Here is a 22,518-nt window from a genome sequence, read left to right as displayed (position 1 = left end):
TTCTCAATAAGGGAAGGTGATGCCTGCATGTTGGTTGAACATGTGACTTGATGATGAACAAGTCTGCTCTGACACTTCATGAGGGCGGTGTATGATTATGGTTCCTTGCGAGATGCATGCCATAGGGCTTACGAATGTCTTACAACATTGGTAAGTAGCAGACCTTTTGAAGTTACTATCCCCAGTCACCTTGTGTATCGGTTTGCCTCAACTCTTCCTTTTGTGTGCTGGCCCATCCTAAACATTTTGGTGACATGCCCATGCTGATTACATTTGCAAAGACAATATTGGCATGCATGCATATATTCAGCATGTCAGTGTGCATTATGGGACATATGTGTTTCAATGTAATGCTGAAGCATGTATGACACACCTGGGTAAGACACTTGTTTGTAGCTTACGGCACAAGTATTGCCACAAGGTTGCATGCACACTGGTTTATTAGAAGAACTAGTATGGGTAAAACATTACTCACCAGAGGCTCTCTGGCTTCTAATTCCTTCTATGCCAACCATGTTCAGCCGGGGTACCTCCTTTGCCAATACCTTCATTGCCACTGGCAAGCACCCCTTCGCCTTTGGTGCCTCATTGAGTGGTCATTTTGCCTGGATAGCGACTTCTGCAATGTCCCAATTTGAATGGATTGTGTTTTTCAAAATGGCTGCCACACCGGTTTCTGTTTTGCATTCTTGCAGAAAAGGAATCTATTTCAGGGGGTATGTGTGCCTGTGGCAGCCTGTGCTTGACTCCACGTGAAGAAGCGGGTTCAAGTCTAGAGAGGGTTTGAACTGGGATAAGGTGTTTTTCTGAGAGGGTTTCTTGAGGAAAGTCGCCACTTGCTGGTGTGAACCGTAGGCTCTCATTATGAGTACAGGCAATTAATGAAAGAAAATCTCCATACAACAATTACTTTTACTGCATGGGGAGATGCAGTGCTCTTCGTGTAATTAGGCCTTAACCGCTCAACGTGCAGTACTTTCGCATGTGGATAACAACGCATGCGGTAATGGGAAAAGACCATTATTGCATGTGAAAAGTGCTTTCTCATGCTGCACCTGATCAATCTTCGATCTGTGCGCCCCTTTCACCTTGAACTGACGTGCAATAAGGGAAGCCTTGAAATGCAGCATTTTCTAACTACACAGACAGAGTCGAAGGTGCTTCCAGAAAACCTAAGTGCTTATCATCTCTATCAGCAGAACCGGGCGCACATTAACCAAATGTGTTTTTGTGGCCCCATTTTCAGGGGGTTTTAAGACATGAATAATGGAAGCACTTCCACATCTGTGTGCAGAATAAAAGACTCTCCCTTTAGCATATCTCAAGACATATCAATTTGCTAAACTCTCTTCAGACCTCCTGCGGTTTATCTTAGAGCGCCCTGATGCATATGGTTAAGGTTTCTCTGCGCTATACAAGTACCCTATTGATTAAACTAATTGATGAACATGTAAAATAAACATTTTAAAAACTATAAACTGAAAAATATCAAAAAGTAAAAATATCAAAGTATCATTACAGAGGCTCATGCCATCTAGTACCATATGAAATCAGGATATATGGTTGGCAGGTTTTGCGTGGCAGAGGGGTTGGCGTGAAGCCGAGGATGAAAAAGTAATTGCACAGTGGGAAAACACTCAGCTTAATCATTTGCTGCTGGTTTCATTTTGCCCCAGGGCAGATATTTCCAGCTAACCCGTTGCTAATGATTTTTGGAGGAACCAGTTGCTGGCAATTGTGGGCGGGCATCTACCCAATTGATATGGAAATTGCTTTTTGTGCATAACATTGGATTCTGTTACCGTTCTAATATAGCCATCGAAATCCACCTTTTGGTGTTTTTTTTGTTGTTGCTGGGCATGTATGGTCGAATGCTCACAAACCCATACACCACAACTCGACAACTGGATCCAGTGCAAACTATATGTAACTAGTCAACTGGAATTTCCACTGGGGCCTTTGTCCCATATATCTACACACTTATTCAGGTCCCAGCCATCTGAGATGCTTTGGGGCGCTGCGGGGAGAAAAAACATTCTTGGCTCATTGCTTTACAGCTGTGTTGGCCTTTGAGAACCTAAAAGCTCATGCATTGACTGATGTAATGTAACATAAGTAATGGACATTAGTACAGCGCCTTTCACCATTGGTATGGTCTCAATGCACTGTAGGTTAATCAGTTATTGAAAATACCAGAATTCCCTGTTTTTTATGGATATGGGGACACCCAAAGAAGACTTGGCAGGTCCCTTTCGCTCACTGCTCACATTGGCGGGCGGGGGGGGGGCTGCTTACCTCTCTGGGTGCTGCTCCGGGTTATCCACTGTAGAACCTCCCCTTCCGTGCGAGTCCTGGTCCCCTCTCTTTACACTGTGCATCATCTGGGGCGCCGCTGGCAAACTTGCACTGGAAGCGCTTTTGCATTTCTGCGCAGGAAGATCATGCTTCCCTTCCGGGTCACTGTCCAGGGTTTCTTCCGAGGAGCTGCCTTCCTCGCTCGATGTGGTTTCATAGCTGAGAAGATCAAATATTACGAAGATGTTCAGTTTTTCTTTCACGGCTGTATCATTTGCTTTAATGTAAATCGCACATTTAGCATTTTGGAGACCAATATTGCTGGTCCTTGGCACCTATGGACATTTGCCAAACACCCACACATTCATCACAAATATAGCTAGGGTTCAGATGTGCATATGAAGTAATTTGTCGTCTCCTTTGGGTTTGAAGTAAGGGCAGGCTAAACATAAGAGTTTGCAAAAGTGCAGTCCGTTTACTTCGGACACTAAGAACTGTTATGCTTTGAACAAACAATTCGTGCAGTTGAAAACGTTTAGATTATTTAAGCACTAGGAAAGGTCCCATGGAAAGAAATGGTCCAGTTCACTAAGCAGTAAGGTCACAGGTTGCAAACTAGCCAACTAGACCTGCCTGTAGTGGGAGAGCCATGTAGTGAGCAGGTGGCCAAGGGGCAAGTTGTGATTGGCCCCACCTGCTCTGCCGCTCTCACTTTTATTTATTTCATTTATTGGGTATTTGAATGCGCTTATACAGTAAATGGTGTTCCACGGAGCAACAAAGATAAACAGCAGGGGCTGCAGATGGCCTCCCAGCGAGTTCTTAATAATCGTTTTATCCGCAGGCCCACAACAATGCACCCATATTGGTGCCAAGAGCCCATTCTGTGTAGGGTAATAGGCCTAATATCAGAAAGAGCTGTCTTCAATTTCAACCCCTATTTCATAGGTGGAAATGTAAAACAGAATAGGATTAAGAATAGAACAGAGTAGGCAGACATCTGAAAAAGACATTGAACCCATTCACATTGCCCTCTGGTAAACTCGAAACAAGGCCAAATGAGAGACAGGAGAAGGCTGATTCCCTGGGTGCTCATTCTTCTGAGAATTAGAAGTAGAGTCAGCACATCCAGCCTAGGGGCAGATTTTGCAGGTGGCTAAGGAGCAAATGCCGACGGGCCCCACCTGCTCTGCCTCTCTCACTTCAAAGACAGGGTAGAGGCTGCACATCTCCTCCCAGTGGGGATTTAATCAACTTTTTACCACCTCTCAGCAGACCATTTACAACAGGAAGTGATTCGTGGTGAAAACAGGTAACCAGTAGTGACCACTGCCTGTGGCACACTTTGTTTTCTTAGAATTGTATAAGGTTTTAAAGTTATAAGACTTGTGATTGCTGGGTGGTTAAAAATCATGGGGCTACAGAAAAAGCAGCAAGCTCGGTGGAATAATACCCTTGCCATGAATAATATTTCACTTTGTGTTTGTGGGAGATGTTTTAGTAGGTACTCATTAAATTGCATACTGCATACTGTAGGGTCCCAAACATCAAGACATATCACACCAAATTGAGTTGAGAAGCTATGATGTCAAGTACCTACATTTCTTAGATCTACCTTCACCGCTGAACCAAAATGTGTGATCCTATGCAAATCATTTAATCTCACTATGCAATATCTTGAGTGCAGAATGTCTTCTGCTGTCCCACAAAATGTCACATTACATTCTGGGGTATTCTGGGAGTATGTGAGGTCTCCCTTTCACAACAAGATGCCACAACAAGGCACCCAAGCCTCTTTTCGCAGCCTCCTGGGAGTTACTACAGTGTTCAGGGAGGCATTGGGGGAGCCTGCTGAAGCTAAGATGGAGGATGGGCTGGTGCCCGGGTTGCTCAGCTCTCAGAGGGGAGAGAAGGCATCAACCTTGCTTCTCCACAGCTAGGCCAAGTAGATGAGGTGTGGGGGCAGGGGGGAGGTTTGCGTGGGAGTGATGGTAAATGAGAATGGTGGTAGGGGGAGCAGATGGAAGATGACTCGAGAGATGAAAGGGGAAAGGGGAGCAGATGCAAGAGGATGGGAAGAGCAGTTGGAAAGCGAACATTGGTGTATTGATGTTTCTACTCTACTTGTCTTGCTCATCTTTTGCTCTGGATTTGTACTGTTTTATAGCTCAATTAATGCATATACATTGAATAAAAGTACATACATTTTTTTCCAAGAGCATGACAAATTGCGATTAACCCCAGGTTCTTTTTTTTGGTGGTCTACAGTGCTAATTTTTTTAAATTTTTCAAGATGTGGTACAGACACTTTTCTCTCTTGGGTAAAGGGAGAGTGGAGGAAATGGGAAGAGAGTGGTAGATGGAAGATGTAGAGAGTAACAGAAGGAAGATGAGAGGGATGGTGGGGTTTATGGAAGAGGAATAGGGTAGGGTATGAAAGTTGAAAGGAGTGGGGGGCTTATGGAAGATGAAGAGGACGAGGAGAGAAGGTGGTTTTGGGAGGCGTATGGAAGAGAATGTGATTTTGGAAGGTGAAGAGGAGACCATGTGATTTTGTAAGGGATGAGTGGATGGAAGGAAAAAGCGAATTTCCCACTTGAGGAAATTGAGTGATCGAGGGCAAACGACCTTCTCTTCAAAATCTGGTGAGGCGACCAGGCTGCTTCAGGTACAGTCAGACCTCCTAAAGAACAACTCCAATGGTAGAAAGAGACAACTTAGAAAACAAGCCACATTTGTCGTCATTGTCACACTCGCAACAGCCATTAACTCCACACTAATCTCTGCCTCCATGACCCATCCACCCTCTCTAAATAGTGCCCACAGAGTGTTTTGCCACTGAGCACATCCTTGCTAGATGTGTGAAGGGGCAAGTCATAGATCTTCTGTTGCGGACATGTACACAGTGATTTTGACATGCACCGATTTCCCTTCAGCTCTCCAAACAGAAAATATGTTCTTATTGACCACTTGCGCAACATGTCGGCTCACGCAGAGAACTGACTCCATATGAATTTAATTATATTAATTGTGATTCATGGTCATGTATCTGTGTACCTCTCAGGCGCTCGCTGACCCTTGTGCCCTCCGCATCCTGATCAACTGGTCCCTTGGCGAGTACATCTGTTCCCCAGGGGGAGGTGGTCTACTCACTCGGTTCTTTGCATTCTGTGACTTGTGGTCCAATTCTGCCCATCTATGTCCTTCACGGGTCCACCCCATTTCCCATAGCTCTTCGCTACTGCTATAACGATGGGGGACACCCACACGAACCCTCAGGATGCTTCTCTTGGGCCTACACCCCCCATTTGCTCTACTTTGATATGCCCCCTTCCCTTCAACCTCCTATGAAAGATGTGAAAGCATTAACTGAAAATAATGGCCTGCTCTCATTGTATCCCCTAAAGTGTACTTGAAATGTAAACATAAATGACAAGAAAAATATTAAAACAAAGAAGCGAAATTATCTGTTACATAGTGTTTGGGCAGAATTCATTTTTTATAGTTCTGTTTCCCTAACTGTTTGGGTCCCCTAAAATATGTGCTGGCATCTTTGATTCTTTTGAGTTTTTGTTTGGGCCAGAGTGCTTCCTTTGGTTGCCCATATCGCTGCCAGTGCAGGGGTGCTTTATAAACATCTATTTTGGTCCCATGCTAATTATATCACCCAAACACGTGTTTGAGTAGCATGGTGGCAGTTGTGATTTTGTTTTGGCTTCACAAAGGGGTATGGTAAACGTTAGCACATTGGTAGCCCAATACAATCTAGCCATTGGAGTAATAATGCATTTTGTAATCCCTGATTCTGGCCATTTTGTTTTGGGCCCTCCCTTTGTGCAGCTGATCCAAGAGAAGGTAGCCTTCCCTGGCATTGTTGCTTGATGTAAAGGTGACACTTGATTTCATCCACATCAAGCCAAATTCCAGGCCGCATTTGGTATTATCGCTGCCCTCAGCCAAGGACAGTTTGATCCCAGGGATTCAGTGTATCTTACTGCTTCAGGTTCTCAAGCAGCACTCCTGGTTCAGAGACTCGGTGAGCAAGTACTCTTAGTTTCCTTTGTGTGGTTGCCAGTCACACCAGTGTGGCTCCTGCTTTGCCTTTATCTCTCCCTCTCTTTCTTTTATCTTTCTCTATGGGTCTTCAGATTTTTTGTCCTCCTAATCTCTGCTCCCAGGCCACCGAGAATCTCCACTCTCTAGCTCTTGTGCCCTAGCTGCGCCCGATCTCGTGCCCTACTGGTCTTGCGGTCTTCCTCTCAGCGCCCCTACAAGCCCTTGGACCTCTTAGCGTGGCAATTGCTGGTTTTCTGCTTTGGACCATTCTGTCCATTTCCTCCTCTTCTCTGGCACGTCACCATTTCCAATGACATCCTCCTTCCTCTCACCACTTATCTCTTCCAGTCTTCTTCTGTTTCAATTCTTGTTCTCATTTCCCTTCCTCTAATCCTCCTTCAACTGCACCTGGTTGGCCACCTAAAATTCTGTCTTCTCCTACTCTAGCTCTCCTCCTCCTCCTTCTTAGCTCACGTCTCACACCACCCCTCTGTCACTTTTTCTCTAAATTCCTTCAATGTCGGCTTGACTCCTTTGTCTTTCATTTCAGGACTGTGGGTGGGAAGGTTTCGTGAGGGCATAATCAGGGACACCTGGGTGCTGTTGGCGTAGGACATCGGAGTGTGAATGATGCCCACTGACCACCCCCATACCATGTGCTCCTAATGAATTCTGGATTGCTTATCATGAAATCAGGTGGTTCTCTCATGATAGCTGCCTGTTTCTGCCATTGCTTCCTTGGTTCTGTGTAAGTGTCAGCCGGGTTTCCCGTCAGCTCTGCATCTGGTTTCCCCACCTATCCAAAGCTTCTCTTGCACTGCAGAGAATAAACGTTAAAATTGCGATTTGACTCCCAGATATGCTCGATTGGATTCTCTCCATCGCTTGCACTCTCTTGCACTCTCTTTCTGCGGCTTCTTGAATTACGCTCATGGATCGTGAAACGTATTTTTTGTTTTCTCTATCTCAATGTCTTATTTCTCCCATCTTTGGCTGCATATATGCAGAGCAGGAGAAGAGTTAAGGAATTGCTGGGAGACCCTGGTGGATCCTTCATATACTGCCCCCAGTGTCTGCATCACAGAATGGGCTGCATTCCCCAACCCCCAGGGTCCCTCTAACCCCATTGGCTGGCCCTGCACCTTTGACTTCACCTCACCAATCATTATGGGATCAGGCTTAGCAGTGCTAACTGGCAAAACATAATCAGGTGTTGAGGGGCTAACTGGAAATAATGGATTTTAACTTGGCACAGCAAAACCAGTTCCGGTTGTGCTGACTGAACCAGGAACCAGGCCTTGAACTGATAGCTGGCATAATGGAAACAGGCTTTGAAGGGTTAAAAGGTATTATGCAATTGGAAGTGCTAACTAGGTATAATAGAGTTAGTGCTTACAGTACTAGTTGAGCATATTAGGATCAGGCCCTGCTAAATGGGCCTAATGGATTCTATCTTGCATAATTTAGACAGAACCTATATTGCTTGCTGGGCATAATGAAATCAGGCCTAGCAGTGGTAAATTAACAGAAGAGATCTAGGCCTTGCATTGATAACTATGCATAGTGATCTCACAGCTTGGGATGATAACTGGCATAATGGAATCACTCTTTGCAATTCTAGCTGTACATAATGGAATCAGTCCATGCTGTACTAAATGCGCATAATGAGACTAGGCCTTGCAATGCTCTATGTGTATAATGAAAGTAGTGATAAGTGATCTTACATGGGAATATTGGCTGAGGCCTTACAGTATCAATTGGGAATAATGAGATCACGCCTTGCAGTGCTAAATGGGCACAATGTATTAAGGCCCTGTGGAGCTAACTGTCATAACAGATTTAAAAACAGAAGAAAAAAAATGGTATTTGAGCCCAATGCATTCGGGCACTACAGTATTCACAGGGCATAATGTAATCAAGCCATTCAAAGCCAATTGGTTGCAATGGAATCAGGGCTTGTAGTGCTAACTCAGCATCATTAAATCAGACCTTACAATGCTAACTGGTCATGAGGGAATAGTATCACCAAATGCACGGTGCACTAAGCATAATGTAATTAGGATTTGCAGTGTTTATTGGGCATAATGGAAATAAACCTTGCGGTGCTAAATTATAGTAGTACCCCTGGTGAGCTGACTGTACATAATGAAATCAGGATTTTGCAGTGCTAATTGGACAGGATATAATAATGCCGTTCTGTGATGTCTGAGCCTAATGGAATCTGCCGTGCTCTGTTAATTGGTCAAAATGTAAATGGGGCATGGGTTCTCATTAGGAGTACCGGCCCCTGCAAGTATGGTTTTCATGGAAGCACCGGCACCGTTAGGAATGGTGCTGGTGCTTCCGTGTCCCATGGGGACTTACAGTTCCTGCCCCTGACATCCCAGGCCGCTGGGACTTGTGATATCGGTATCCGGTAATAATGTCCCCATATATATATAGAAAAGGTTGCGGTACATAATGTCGCCGGGAAAGGTTTGTGGTGACATTATATATGGTGACCATATATAGGGAGTCAAGGGGGGCTGGAGTTGCCGGGGTGTCTCACGCTCACCTTGAAAAAAAAAAGGTTTTGGAGTTTTCGGGCGTGTCCCCCGCATGTTCAATGTAATAATGTCCATGCAAAAAACAGCAATTTTTTGGCGACTTTTTTGGCAGGCAATATTTTTGCCGGGACATTATTACATGGAACCGTAATATCCTGGTGGCACCGAGATATCAGGAGGCAGGCACAGTGTTACGAGGTCAGCGGCAACACCGGTGGGTTACCGCCCACCTCCTAATGAGGCCATTGGTGTGCTAGCTGTGCATCATGTGGCTGCTTTCTTTTCTGCTCCTGTCTGGAACATGGGGGACTGCTGAAGCTTCACCAGGGGCTTGCTTTTCTTTTGGTATTACCCTTGGCACCTATTTGTAAGTTTTCAGTTTTAATAGGTTGAATTCTGGTAGTGTTACTGTTTTTGATTAACTTTATCTTTGGATCATCTGGAAGGGGGAACAGGATTGTATGTCTGTCTATGTATGTATTTATAGAGCGCCATCGGCCAAAGGCATCTAAGCGCTATCGTCCAGAGGTACATTGCCAACCCGTTCGAACTTGCACAAAAGCATATCTCTGAACCTTGTGGCTGATCCCATTGTCAGACGAATGTCTTGTTTCAATGTGTGACTAGCTTTTGAAAGTGTCAGCTTTTAGTTTTCTGATCGGTCTTGTATTTTAGGACATATGCTTATGCCATTGATTCAGCCCGGGATTAGTCACAGGCATGAAGGACCGACACAATACTGTCCCCAGTGGGAAAGCGAATGACAACAATGTTGCTTCATGCTCAATGTCCACGGTCAATGCAGCACAGTGCTTTCAAAGTGCCATGGTATGGGCGTCCAATCAAAAGTTATGGGGCCTCATTACGAGTGTGCCGGTCCGGTAACAACAGTGCCGGTAAGCTTACTGGCACTGTTGTTACCGGACTGGCACACTCTGAGTTCTGTGAGCGGCTGCCGTCCCACCCGCCAGGTCAGACCTGGCGGGCGAAACGGCAGCTGCTCGTAGAGTTTCACAGAGGCACCGGCACCGTTATTTACAGTGCCGGTGCCTCTGCGTTCCCCTTTCCCATTGAGTCCTACAGGACTCAATGGGAATGGGGAATACCATTTGTCCAGTGCTTGACACACTGGATCGGCGGGGTTAGAATCCCCCGCTGTTACCGGCAAGCCAAGCGCCAGAAAAATTCACGAGTCTGGAGGCAGCCTCCCGGTTTTACCGACACGGCTAGCGCCGGACTCTTAATGAGGCCCATGGTCACTTATTTCTTGAACCGTGCTTGTTCTGCTCTAACGCCCCTTTCCCTGCTTCTACCGCGGGCTGTTTTTTCTAGACCCCACCTATGTCTTCACTTTCCATATTTTACGGGATCAGTCCCAGGGCATTCCCTGTAACTCTCCTGAACTCTACATTAGCTATAGGAGTGTGATCACGAACTATGAGGTGTAGTATTGCAGGGCACACAGTATACTTGAGCTTCAGGGCTTGTAAAGCGCCAGAGCAAGCACTGTGCCAAAGGCTCATGGTCTCACGCCAGCAGGCGCAGCTCCAGGCTGAAGGCAGCAGCTGTTGCAATCCCATGTTTTGTGCTTTGCCTTTGTATGCCAAAGTTAATTTGTAAAAACACACTGTGGTTGCTGTGTTTGAGAGCTTCACTGCACGCGGTTTGTGAGATGAAATGGGCCTCACTATGGTTATAGTGGAATGGGTAAAAACGCTGGTAAAGTGGCAGAAACGGAATGACTGCAAGTTGACCGTCAATGTCCCGCACCGCCCTACCCTGAGTAGTGGAGGTGCAGTGAAGGATCTAGCTTTAGCATATTGCTGGTTGTAAACGCTCCGCCTCCAAAATGCGGCTGATTTATCGTGGGGGAATTACCGCTTGCAGTAAATCTGAAAAAATCCCCTTGTATTTCTATGGACGCCAAAATAATGGGGAATTACACCACCTTGCAAATACTCTAACTCCCCTGGTGATTCTACTGGACCGAGTAGTGGTAACAGCAAAATATTCTGGCAGCAATTCCACAGATTTACTGCAGAAACCTTAATGAGGCCCAATATTAGGAAATTGACTCAGACCACACAGTTGTCAATATTTTTATTTTTCCATTTATGTGCAGAATTCTATGTGATAGTTACAACAGAGTGATTTTTTTCTCATTAATTATGCAATAGCAGGTACAATTCAATGTTCTAAATATGATCCTATGACAATCATGGCTTAGTTCAAAATTAACAAATTCACCAAGTCACTCCTTGCAATTCCATAATCCGATTTGTGTCCTAGTCAACTCATCAAATGCTTTGTTAGGGCACTTAGCTTATATGTTATGCTATGTTATAATGTTTTCGTTGATGGCGCCAACTCACCATCATAGTGGTTTGAAAGCACTGAGACTTGTCTTCACGCTTCTGTATTGTCCCCTTGCCCTAGGTATGCAGACCGTGGCCATTGGAGGAAAGGGAAAAAGAAAGGGGTGAAGCGGGGGGAGGTAAGAGGGTACAGATAAAACAAAGAGAACATTGAAACCAGGGGGAAGAGGAGGTGGGCAGGTGAATGGAAGAGGGATAGTGTTTGTGGTAATTTGGGTGCATGTCCATCCAACCAAAGTAGATCATTGGTAGGATTACAGAAATTGGGAGGCTACATTCTCTGTTGTATGAAGGAGAAGTACATCTAATTGAGAGTAGGTTGATAGTGATAAATAGGTGTTACTAAATGTAGTGTGCAGCTGTGTGATTGACTAGAGATGTGCTAAAGTGACAGCTTGAAGCCTATCAGCTTTTACTGTCTGGAAGTATGTTTAATTATTCCCCCAAAGCAAGCTGTAGAAGTGTAATTCTGGGATTGTCCAGTGTATTGACGAAGAACATAGCCACGTGGATGGACCCATGCCTAGGCCTCATCACGAGTTGGGCAATAACCCTGGCGGTATTACTGCCGGGGCTATTAGCCCTACCGCCAAACCCCCCAGTGCTATTAGCACCGGATCACGGGTTTGGCAGAATAGTAAGTCCCCATTCCCCATTGGGCCTATTCGGGAATTTCCCATTCCCCATTGGGCCCAATGAAGAATGTTCGGTGCTATTACCGCCTGTGGTAATAGCGCCACAAATCGGCAAAATCGTGGCAGATTTTCTGTCAGCTCAGAGCTGGGGGTAAATCTGCCAAGCCCGTGATTTGGCAGACCCTTAAATGCGGCGGTAATAGCCTTACCGCCACATTTAAGGGTTGCCGCCAAACTTGTGATGAGGCAGTAGTCTTTGGGCATATGCATGTAATTTACATCAAGTTGCTGTTTTGCTGTGTACTGACCTCAGCTCGCAGAAGAATCCCCTCCGATTTCATTGAGGAAGTCATGTTGCCTGACGTTCATCGTGAACTAAGGGACCTCTGCACTATTTTTCACACTGGGTCAGAAAGTTCTCTGCTCCATGGGAACCTCATCCATCCTGCTACTGCAGCTTTCCCTGGTCTCTTTTCTGTATGGCACATGGGATAGCAAGACTGCAGGATTCCGGAATGACAAGAGTTTTATCTCGTTGAGCCATATAAGAGAGATCATAGGTGTCAAACGTGGTGACCAGACAACAACCAAAACTATGGAGGGGATCACTGTCCGTCCCAATGGGCTGGAGCATGTAGCCCCAATATAATAAGTGGAACCCCACTCTTATGCAACGTGTAGAGACAAACAAGTGGGGAGAAGAACCTGGTTGACATAAATTGGACGAGGTACCTCAGGGAGACTTTAATAACTAAGGGCAAAACAGTGGCAGAAGAACGCAGAGGTACATGGGCAAAAGCCCCGAGTAAAAACAGGAGAACTCTGCAAGTTCCTGAAATACAGATCCAAGACTAGCCTTGAACAAATTAAACTATGTAATATGGAAAGAAGTATACGATCAAGACAGACAACTTTGAGCATACCCTGCCAATGTGCCCTTTCAGGAAGAGAGAGGGCTGGTCATGTGAGCCAGAAACGACATACTCCCACTCGCAGAGTTCTCAAAAAGAGAGGCCAATCCTTGATGAATACATGTAATTGTTACTCAAGAAACAAGAATCATTCACCAGCTATGTTCTCCGATACTCAAACTGTAGCACAATTAGAGAAGTAAGACTAAATGCTCTAAAGCAAGCTTGGGCATAAGAAATTCGAAGTCTAAGTTGGTTCACCTCTTGAGCAATGAGGAGCCGATAACAACCTGCAAAATGGAAGGCTAGGGGAAGCCTGGCTAGCCTGTGTTAAAAGCAAAGGATGCAAGCGTCAATATAATTTAACAAACAAAATGTGAAGACTCAGCTGCACATGGAGGAGAACGAAGTGGGTTGGGAGGCTGCCGGGGAGAAGAACGATGGGCAAAAGGCTCACAGTAGGGCGCCAACGGCAGGACATTGCTACAAAGAGGTGACAGTTATGGATAGAGGGCGTGTGACTTGTGCAAGGGAATCAGAAAGGGGTAAGAGGACAGCGAGGGATGAGGAGGGTTGTGGGAAGGCCCAGAGCACAAAGAGAAGTGTTTGAGGGGGTCTCCCCATAGTGATGAGGCCTGAGGGAGGAAGGAAAAGAGTCCCACTGTGGGGAAGTGTTCTTGAGGTGGCGGCTTTCAGCAACCAGGTTCTTGAGTGAGCTAAGGACATGAAGCTATCCTGGACGATAGTTACAAGACTGTGGAAGAATGGAGAAAGGCTCTCCCCAGTCATCTGTACTCTCACCCTCCACACCCCCATATGTTCCACAAGAATATATTACTTTCATAGTACAACTTTAAAGCATTGTTTGCATGCATTTTGTTTTTCACAAAATGTTCACACTGAAATTGCTAAATTTAAACTTGAAGATTGACAGGCGGTTTGTAGTTTGTACTTTCTGTCTTTAGGTAACAGCTGTAAGGTAAACCTCCAACACCCAAACAGAAAATAACACTCCTCTTAGGAAAAAGGTTTGGTGCATCCTTTTGTGAGAAGAGCTTTATTTGTATACAAAAAGTAAATGGCGACAAGGTATTATAAGTCCACTTCTGTAGAGCTCGATCTCTTCTTCAAAGCAAACAGCACGTTATAACTACAGAAATAATTATCTGTGACCCTCACAGTATATAGTGTTCACCCCCATCCTCATTGGCTGCCATCGATATACATGCTCATAATTTCATCTGAACCTCCAGTTCATTGGCCATGTCCTATTCACCTCCCACTTCTCCAAAGGTGGGTTTTGATCTCAACAACTTGGGATGCTGTTAAGTGAGTTGTTAGGTAACTGAAAGCACACTCCTGCCCTGAGGCCTAATCAGGTGATGTGCACCTGGCCGTCAACATGAGCTCAATGGATAACTTCGAGGTCCGTCTGGTCCTTGCGACTAAAGCAACTCTTTTCTCATCCAAGACACACAGGTGCCCCCACCATGCCTCCCCGTCGCAATCTTGTGAGAGTTGGCATCACCCTTTGCTCTCCCTGGCACAAATCACAGACCAAGGGGTGCTCTGCTCCCCCCTTATCAGATACCCCTCCCGGGGCCCAGGAGTAGGCCTGGTTTTCCTGCAGGTCCAACTAATCAGTCTAATTTGTATTTCTTTGTATTTTATTTGGAATTTATGTAGCGCTTTAAGCCAAAGTGCTTTACAACGGCACAATAAAATGAAAATGCATATGACAATGTAAGGCACTCAACCTTGTAAATCAATGTCAAGAAGATGGGCTTTTAGTGAGGAACGAAATAAAGAGTATAGAGAAATAGCGCAAAAAGAAAGTAGGAGAGAATTCCAGTGAAAAGGTGCAACTAATGAAAAGGAATAAAAACAGGATTTAGTGCAGCGAGGACGAGGAACTGTGAGAAAAAATTGAGACTGGGAGTGAAGAGAACAAGTCAGCGTGCAAAAAGATACCAAAGAGGAAAGATAGATCGGGGCAAGACTCTAGAGAGATTTAAAGACTAAGCACAGAAAGTAGAATTTTAGACGTGAATGAAAAGAGAGCCAACCAAGAGTAGAAAGAGAAGGAATAATAGAGTTGCATGGAGGGAGAAGATAGACAAGATCGACAGAAGCATTAAAAACTGATTTCAATGGGGCAAGTGAAGAAATCAAAAGTGTAACCAAGCATTAGGAAAGGATTTGTATTTATTTTAAAGATGAGCCTTACGGATGTTATACAAATGATAGCTACAGGCTCATGAAGAAAAAGAGATATTATTCGAAAAGGATAGGTCCGAATCAAAGTAGAGTCCCATTTTAGGAGCTGTAGCAGAAATAGGTATCTGAGAAGGAGGCAAAGAAATTGAGGAAAGAGGAAGAGGGGGTGGAATAGTACAAGAGGGGAAAATAGGTACTTCAGTTTTGGTAGTATTTAATACCAAAAAGTGTTCCATCATCCAGGAATTGATGGCTGTTAAATATGTAGAAAGTGTATTGTGAATTTCAGGAGTGAAGAAAGAAAAAGATTTAAAAAATGTTGAGTGTCATAAAAGTGGTGAGAAAGACCCAGAGATGAAATGTCTTCAGCCAGAGTGGAAGTATAGAGGGAAAAGAGAAATGGGGCGAGAACAGAACCCTGGGGAACACCATGGACGAGTGGAAAAGTATCAGATGTTAACACAGCCCAAGAGACCGAAAAGGTCCCTTAGGATAGATAACACCGAAACCAAGAAAGAACAGACACCGAGAACCCAAATGCTGAGAGAGCGGAGAGTAACAGAGAGTGATCAATAGTATCGAAAGCAGCAGATAAGCCTAAAATAATAAGCAACGATGACTGATTAGAGTAATGTGCAGAAAGTAGTGCATTAGAGACAGGAAGGAGAGCAGTTTCTGTGGAGTGAAAAGGGTGGAATCCTCATTGAAAGTGAGGAATAATAGAATTATTAGAAACAAAAGTCAAAAATTGAGAATAAACAAGATGTTCACGAATTTTAGAAAGATACATTATAAGAGAAATAGGACCAAAGTTAGAGGCCAAAGAGGGATCAGCAGAAGGTTTTTTTAGAATAGGAAGAATAGAGGCATGTTTGAAGGAAGCAGGAAAAACAGACGTCAGAAGAAAAGTATTGAAGAAAGAAGTTAGATAAGAAACAAGAGGGGGTAGATTTGGGGAATATGAACTGATGGAATAGGGTTACATGGAGAAGCACTAGGATGAGCTTGTGTTAACACGAGAGAAGTCTCTTCATTTGAAATGGGAGAGAAACAGGAGATAGTAGCATTGGGAGGAAATGATAAAGCAATAATACTAGGAGTAGACATAGAAGACTCAATGGTAGCCCGAAGAGAGGCTACTTTTGAGGCAAAGAAAACAGCAAGATCGAGAGGCAGACAGAGTCGAACTCGTAGAATGATCAGGGGTGGTATGATAAAGGAGACATGAGAGAGTTTGAAACAGATATTTAGGGTGAGTTGACTGAGAATGCAACAGATCAGAAAAGTAGGAATGGTTAGCAGAAAGCAAGAGGCCTTCATAGAGCACATGGTAAGAAGAATAAGGATTTGTGAAGGATTTAGGTAGTTTGCTCAGAGCCATCTGGTAGTTCAAATGGGATGTCTCTTATCCTCGGGGGTGCTTGTGCCTATATCTCAATGGGTGTTTTGGCTGCTTAAGACCTCTGCCCTGGCTCCCATGGGTTTATCCTTCACAATCGGCCGCAGCCCTATTCGTATTAGGCCACTCACATTCCATTCTAATTTTGCAAATCTCTAACAAGATACCTTTGTGTGTGTACGTGTCCCCTACCTCACCTTGGGTGTGGGAGAAGTATTCGATCACGAGGCATTGTTGTTCTATGTTTCCAACACGGCCTGCAAAGATTAAGGCCTACCTTTGCATATGGTGTCATTTCTATGTTTCTATTCATTGATCAGGGATTTGTGCCATATGTGGTGTGCGCACACAGTATATCTACTTATTACTCAATAAAACTGTTCTTAGTTTACCTCAATTCAATGTATGTTTCTACAGTAAACATGCCCACGCTATTTATCTATACCTACAGGACTCCCCCGTCCTCTCTGTACCTGCATAAGTGCATTTTCCACGTTTTATTATATTTTCTGCAGTTTAAATCATGTGGGAGGGGCTGGGACTGAACATCCCAACACAGCTCTCATTATGCTGCTTTGTCGATCCTTCCTTCCTAAGCAGTAGCACTCTCTTGGTTTTCTTTTACTAATTTTGTCAATTTATTTAAAATCAGAAACCCTCCTAGAATCCATGCAAAAGGAAAAGGCCCCCCTAGAGGTTTGCCCATATAGTGCTGCAGTACCCAGCATCCATGACCATAGGTATGCTAGCCAGCCCTTGTCCTTTCCTGTTCCTTTTGCTTCATCTTCCATCTTGGCATGCATCTGCGCCAGTTGTGCTACTGCATCTGATAGAGTCCTGTTATCGTCGTCGTTGGCAGGTGTGTATGTGCAACAGGAACTCCCTATCTTTGGGCAAACTCCTCTTTCCATAGCCATGAGGAGATCCAGAACATACCTATTCTGGAGTGCCATCAACCACATTGCTTTTAGCTCTTCCTTTATCGTGTTGAACCCATTCAAAGTAGAATTAATCGTTACATCAGCTCCCAGCAAGTGATTTGCAACCATTTTGCATTGGTGTACGTCTGCACAGAGGGTATTATTGAGGCAAAGAACATTTGTGTCCTGCTGAACAGCCTGTGTTCTGTTGGAATCTCATCTAGTGTCTTTTCGGATGCTACTGAGAAGTAATTTCCTCCTCTTTTTACTATGTTCAATCATGTTGCTTCTCCACTTTCTCTGTCTTGGCAGTGGGTGCCACCTCAATCGGTCTCTTCTTTTGTTTGTTGTTTTCCATCTTCGGAAACTCATCGAGCTTCATATCCTTTTGAGGCACGCCCAACAAAGGCATGTTGATGTGTACCAACAAGCAAACTTCTCCCCTGTCAAGTGGCAGCTTCTCGTATGCCTTCGATCTGCAAGCCCAGTAGTGATCCATCAGCACTGTTATCCCCGTCTTCGTAGCTGCGAGCTGCTCAACAGTCTTGCACCCAATGTTCTTGCCAACTTCAACTTTGCCATTGTTCTGATAGCACAGTTCTGGTGTATTCAGTGGTATTATCGCCTTTGGACCAGCTTCATTCTGCACCTGGGCCAGTAACTTTGCACTTGCTTCCCATTCTTTCAGGCACTTGTCATTTTCTTCCTGTACTTTGTTCACTGATAAATGTGCTAGTGTTAGTGCTTTGCTCCCCACCACTCCATCCTGCCATCCATTGTTTGTTTATACCTGGCCATACACTAGTATCTGTGGTTTTCCCGAGCAACCAGACTCTCCTCCTGTCTCCCCCACTCTTGTCCAGGGACATGACAGTTCCTTCAAGGTGATAGTCTTTGTTTCTCCTTTCTCAGGTCCGTCAGTGATGTACTATAACCCTTCATCTAGCTGCTAATAATTGTTCATCATATCCAATGTCTTTATGTAAATATCTTCATACAGGAATGTTCCCTTGGGCATCCAGCTCAACGTGACTGTCTTCCCTTGGAATCTTTCTCGAGCTTGCACCATCGAGAGATACATCAGGCATTGTGCTCTAGCTGCAGGTATTTCAGTCGCTATGAATGTTTTGGAGGCACTTATTGCATAGAGGGTTAAAGAGCAGACATAACAGCTCTCCCTGGTCGTTTCCTTACCTACTTTTGTCATGTTGTACCACATGTTATTAGACACTCGAACAGTGTCGGTGAGATACATGTCTACCCCCTTCATGTCTGTGTCAACACTGCGCTTACCTATCCTTACCTTATCGGTAGTGTTCTCTCGTCGACCTGACATGGTCGTTCTGCCGGCTTGAGTCGGGTGAATGTTAGTATAGGGCACAGCAGTAGCAGTAACAACAATATATAATTGCCAGAATATGAATCCCATCAACCCACCGGGAAGTACTAGACACAACATAATAATAATGTTTTTTATTGTTTCCCTCATTTCCACTTACGCTGCTTGATCCTTGCAGCCTGAAGATATAGTAGCCAACCTGAAATGCATGAAGAAAGGCATTATTGTGTTAGTATTGTAAACCACTCTTAAGCCCCGCGGACCAAATAGTCACTGATGACAAAGGCAAACACCTCCTCCCACCGCCTTCTTACTGATGTGTCTCTCAGAGTGGCAAGTACTGGGGATCACTGTGCTCAAGCCGAGGGTATGGTTGGGCCAAATACTCTATGAAGGCAAGATAATATACTCCAGGGTATTGGAATCTGCCAGGTCTCCTTACAGCGTGCACAAACCGGTTGGAAAATGTTTCTGGGTGACAGGTAGAAGGCAGCATGGATATACACAAACAGTACAATCTACTTGGCTTTCGCGTAGACCCTGTGTGTTCGCAAGAGAAAAAGAACAAACAGTGTATCCTTGAAAAAGAACAAACAGTGTATCCTTAATCAATGTTTACAAGTGTTCCAGTCACCGCTTCTGCTGCTTGGGAGCGTGTGACCATGGGATGTCCTGGTCTCCCTAGTCGTGTAAGTTCAGAACACACTTGTAGCTCTCCTAGGCCCTGAACATTGGGCCTGTCAGTCACAGAGACTTTGTTGCCAGACGAGGCCACTGCTTTGTAGGGCTTGACGTCTTGCAAGTGGTTCCAGACAGTCTTACTTACTAACTTGACAGCACAGTCCGCCACCTGTTCAACCACGTGTGGGCCAGTGAACCAAGGCAGATTCCAGCGTATAATAAAATTACGCAAGAGGTCCGAACCTTCACAGTGTTTTTCCGTTCACAGTCTTGTGGAGCGATCTCCTTGCTGTCTTCTTGGCCCCCCTGGATACGCTGAACCTGGCAAGAGATAAAAGAAGCACTAGCCACCAGAGAGGTAATGTATTCATACATTTCCTGTCCTAACACATCTGCACTACTTTCACAATCTTTCAGTGCTCTTGTTCGAGGAGCCAGCGGAAGATGCATGCGCCAACCTGTCACCACCTCATGGGGCATTAAATGGTGGTCGGACCCAGGCTTGTTGCATATTGTGAACAGTGCAAGAGGCAAAAAGTGCAACCAATTCTCCTTGGTGCTTTGCTGTGTTTTGACTATGCACTCCTTTAGGAGGCCATTCAGGCATTCAAACATCACATTTGCATGCAGATGGTATGCACAGGTGAACTTATGCTGAATGCCTAACAGTGCTGTGATGTGCTGAAACATTTAGTTGGCGAAGTGAGGGCCGCTGTCAGACTGCCGGATCTCACACATGCCCCATCTTGGGAACACTTCCCTGACCAAGAATCTAGCTACTCTAAGGGTGCCAGCATGTGATCAGGGACCTTCCTCAAACCACCTGGAGAATGGGCAGACAACCACTATCATGTAGTGGTACCCTTGGCAAACTTGGATCATATCCACATAATCCATGTGTAAATGCAGAAATGGGCCTCTTGGTCTTGGTATGGCTCGTCTCACAACTCTCAAAGTATGACATGCTGTGAACTGCTGGCAAGTCAATCAATTACTTACAAATTCGGCCATGTGTGCTGTCAAACTAGGACAGAACCATGTTTCTCCAATGCATGTAGCTTTGACCTCTTTTCTCGTGTGTGTCGGATAGTGCAATTGTGCTAATGCTGTCTTCAATAGTGCTTGTGGCATGACCACTTTTCCTGTGTTGTTCTGTTGCCATAAGGCATGTGTTGGAGACATTGAGCACCCCCTCACCCATAGCTCCTTCTCTTCTTTGGCTGCAGCTCCCTGCACTCCATAATCTGTGTCTCTGGTAATACCTTGTAACCCTCTTTTAGTACCATTGTTCTCGCTTCTCCTGCTGCATTGTGTCTCTCTCTCTTAGTTCCCATAGTTCCCCAAAATATGCTGCCTATTTTGCCTCAACATCATCTGCTGCTTCATTCCTTCTTGAGATAGATCTTCCCCTTTTGTCTGGGATTGGCACTTTACTATTGCTATCTGTGTTGGTTAAGCAATTACCTCGATCAATCTGCCCAATAATAGCGCATGCTGCACCGGAGTCCCATCTGCTCTCCCAAACCCTCTCCTGAGCCATCGTGCCAGTACTGAGTGTACTGTTGAAATAACGTAGGTGGAGTCAGAGTAGATTGTTACTTCCCTCTCCATGCGGTTTTCCATTGCTACTATGAGAGCCAATAGTTCTGCTGCTTGTGCTGAATAATGCAATGGTAGTTGTGCACTTGCAACCACCTCACTTGTCCCGACTCCCTTCAGTCTTACCACTGCATTCCCAGTATGCCTGATCCCATCAGTTTGATCAATTATCGAAGAACCGTCAATGTAGAGCACATCTCCCCCTCACGTGCATCCTCCTCTACCTTGCGTGTTTCACTGAATATCTCTATGTTCTTTGTGCAGACATCTGCATAGTCTCCTACCTCGAGGATATCAGCCACAAATTTTACTGGGTTTACAGTCTTGCATCTCACTATCTTCAAACCTATATCTGAAAGTATCACTTCATATCCTGATGGTCTCTCCATGGTCAGTGTGCTCTTTGGCTTCTGCAGTATTGCAAAGAGGGCGTGCTCCACGTAAAGAGTAGTGGTGCACACCATCGTTATTGCTTCTGACTTCTGTACTGCAAAGGTGGCAGCTGCCAAAGCTTGTTTACACGGATAATGTATCTCATTACTGAGTCGAGTTGTCCACTTTAGTGAGTTATGGGCTTATGGCCCATGCTTGTCCTTTGTGTCAGTACTGCCTACATCACTGTACTGTCAGTGTGTGGGAACAAGAAGGATTCCTTTTTGTAGTCTGGTCAAGTCTTGTGAGTCTGGATGTAATGGTACTGAGAAGAATGCATTCTTCAAGTCAATAACCATGAAACAGACAGCTTCCACTGGAATGCTGCACAAAATCGTCACTGGATTTGCAACTAAAGGATACTCTGCTTCTACAATATGGTTAAGAGGCCTCAAATCCTGTATGAAATACCATAACCCCCACCCCTTGACCTTGCGCACTGGGTACACCATGGTGTTCCATGTGGATTCTGATGCTACAAGAATACCTCGCTCAATTAGGGCTGTGATTGTCTCATAGATACTCTCATCTGCTTCCTGGGTTAGGTGGTACTGTTTCACTCTTGGCAAAATTGCTCCTGGCTTCAGCTTGAGCTTCACTCCCCCTATGCTCTTTATGCAACCCACATCATAGGGACTTGTGGGCCATAGGCTGATAGGTACCTTAGCCATGTCCTCCTCCCAAAATGCTGGTTGCGCCTCCAGTGTCAGTGCCATTCTCTGTGGCACCTGCCTGTAGTGTATCTGCAACCAGTAGGTTACAATCATTTCAAACACCATCTGTAGTTCCTATCTCTCTTCCTTGAATATCTTGTCAACTGTCACTGTGGTCATCCTGCACCCCACTGCTACTGCGATCACTGCTCTCCATGCCCATCCTGCGTCATCCATCACATGCACCGCAATCCATTCCTCTCTTGCAACTACTGTCTCTATTTCTATTGGCACTATTGTGCCCTCTGGCTCGTCCATTGGTATTTTTGGCCTGAATAGGTACTCGTTTGGAACTTGCCACATTTTCCCTGCAATGTCTGGAAGCCATGTAATGGCAATGTCAGTTCCGTACTGGAGCATCTCTGGTTCCACTGGCAACCCCCACTGTAACATGCGTCCA

At 45.0% G+C, this 22,518-nt stretch overlaps 1 protein-coding gene across 3 annotated transcripts in view; it reads right to left on the bottom strand.

Moving 5' to 3' along the window:
- KANK4 (KN motif and ankyrin repeat domains 4) overlaps positions 1-22,518 on the bottom strand; it is a 1,485,983-nt gene that overhangs the window by 241,707 nt on the left and 1,221,758 nt on the right. For all 3 annotated transcript variants that reach the window (XM_069642033.1, XM_069642032.1, XM_069642034.1), the window contains one exon: positions 2,296-2,514. In XM_069642033.1, the coding sequence (XP_069498134.1) occupies positions 2,296-2,514 (219 nt within the window). The remainder of the gene's footprint in view (positions 1-2,295; positions 2,515-22,518) is intronic.

This window comes from Ambystoma mexicanum, chromosome 1q, assembly GCF_040938575.1.
Source record: "Ambystoma mexicanum isolate Mex_15411 chromosome 1q, UKY_AmexF1_1, whole genome shotgun sequence".
Taxonomy (NCBI): domain Eukaryota; kingdom Metazoa; phylum Chordata; class Amphibia; order Caudata; family Ambystomatidae; genus Ambystoma; species Ambystoma mexicanum.
This window is presented reverse-complemented; position numbering and strand designations above follow the sequence as displayed.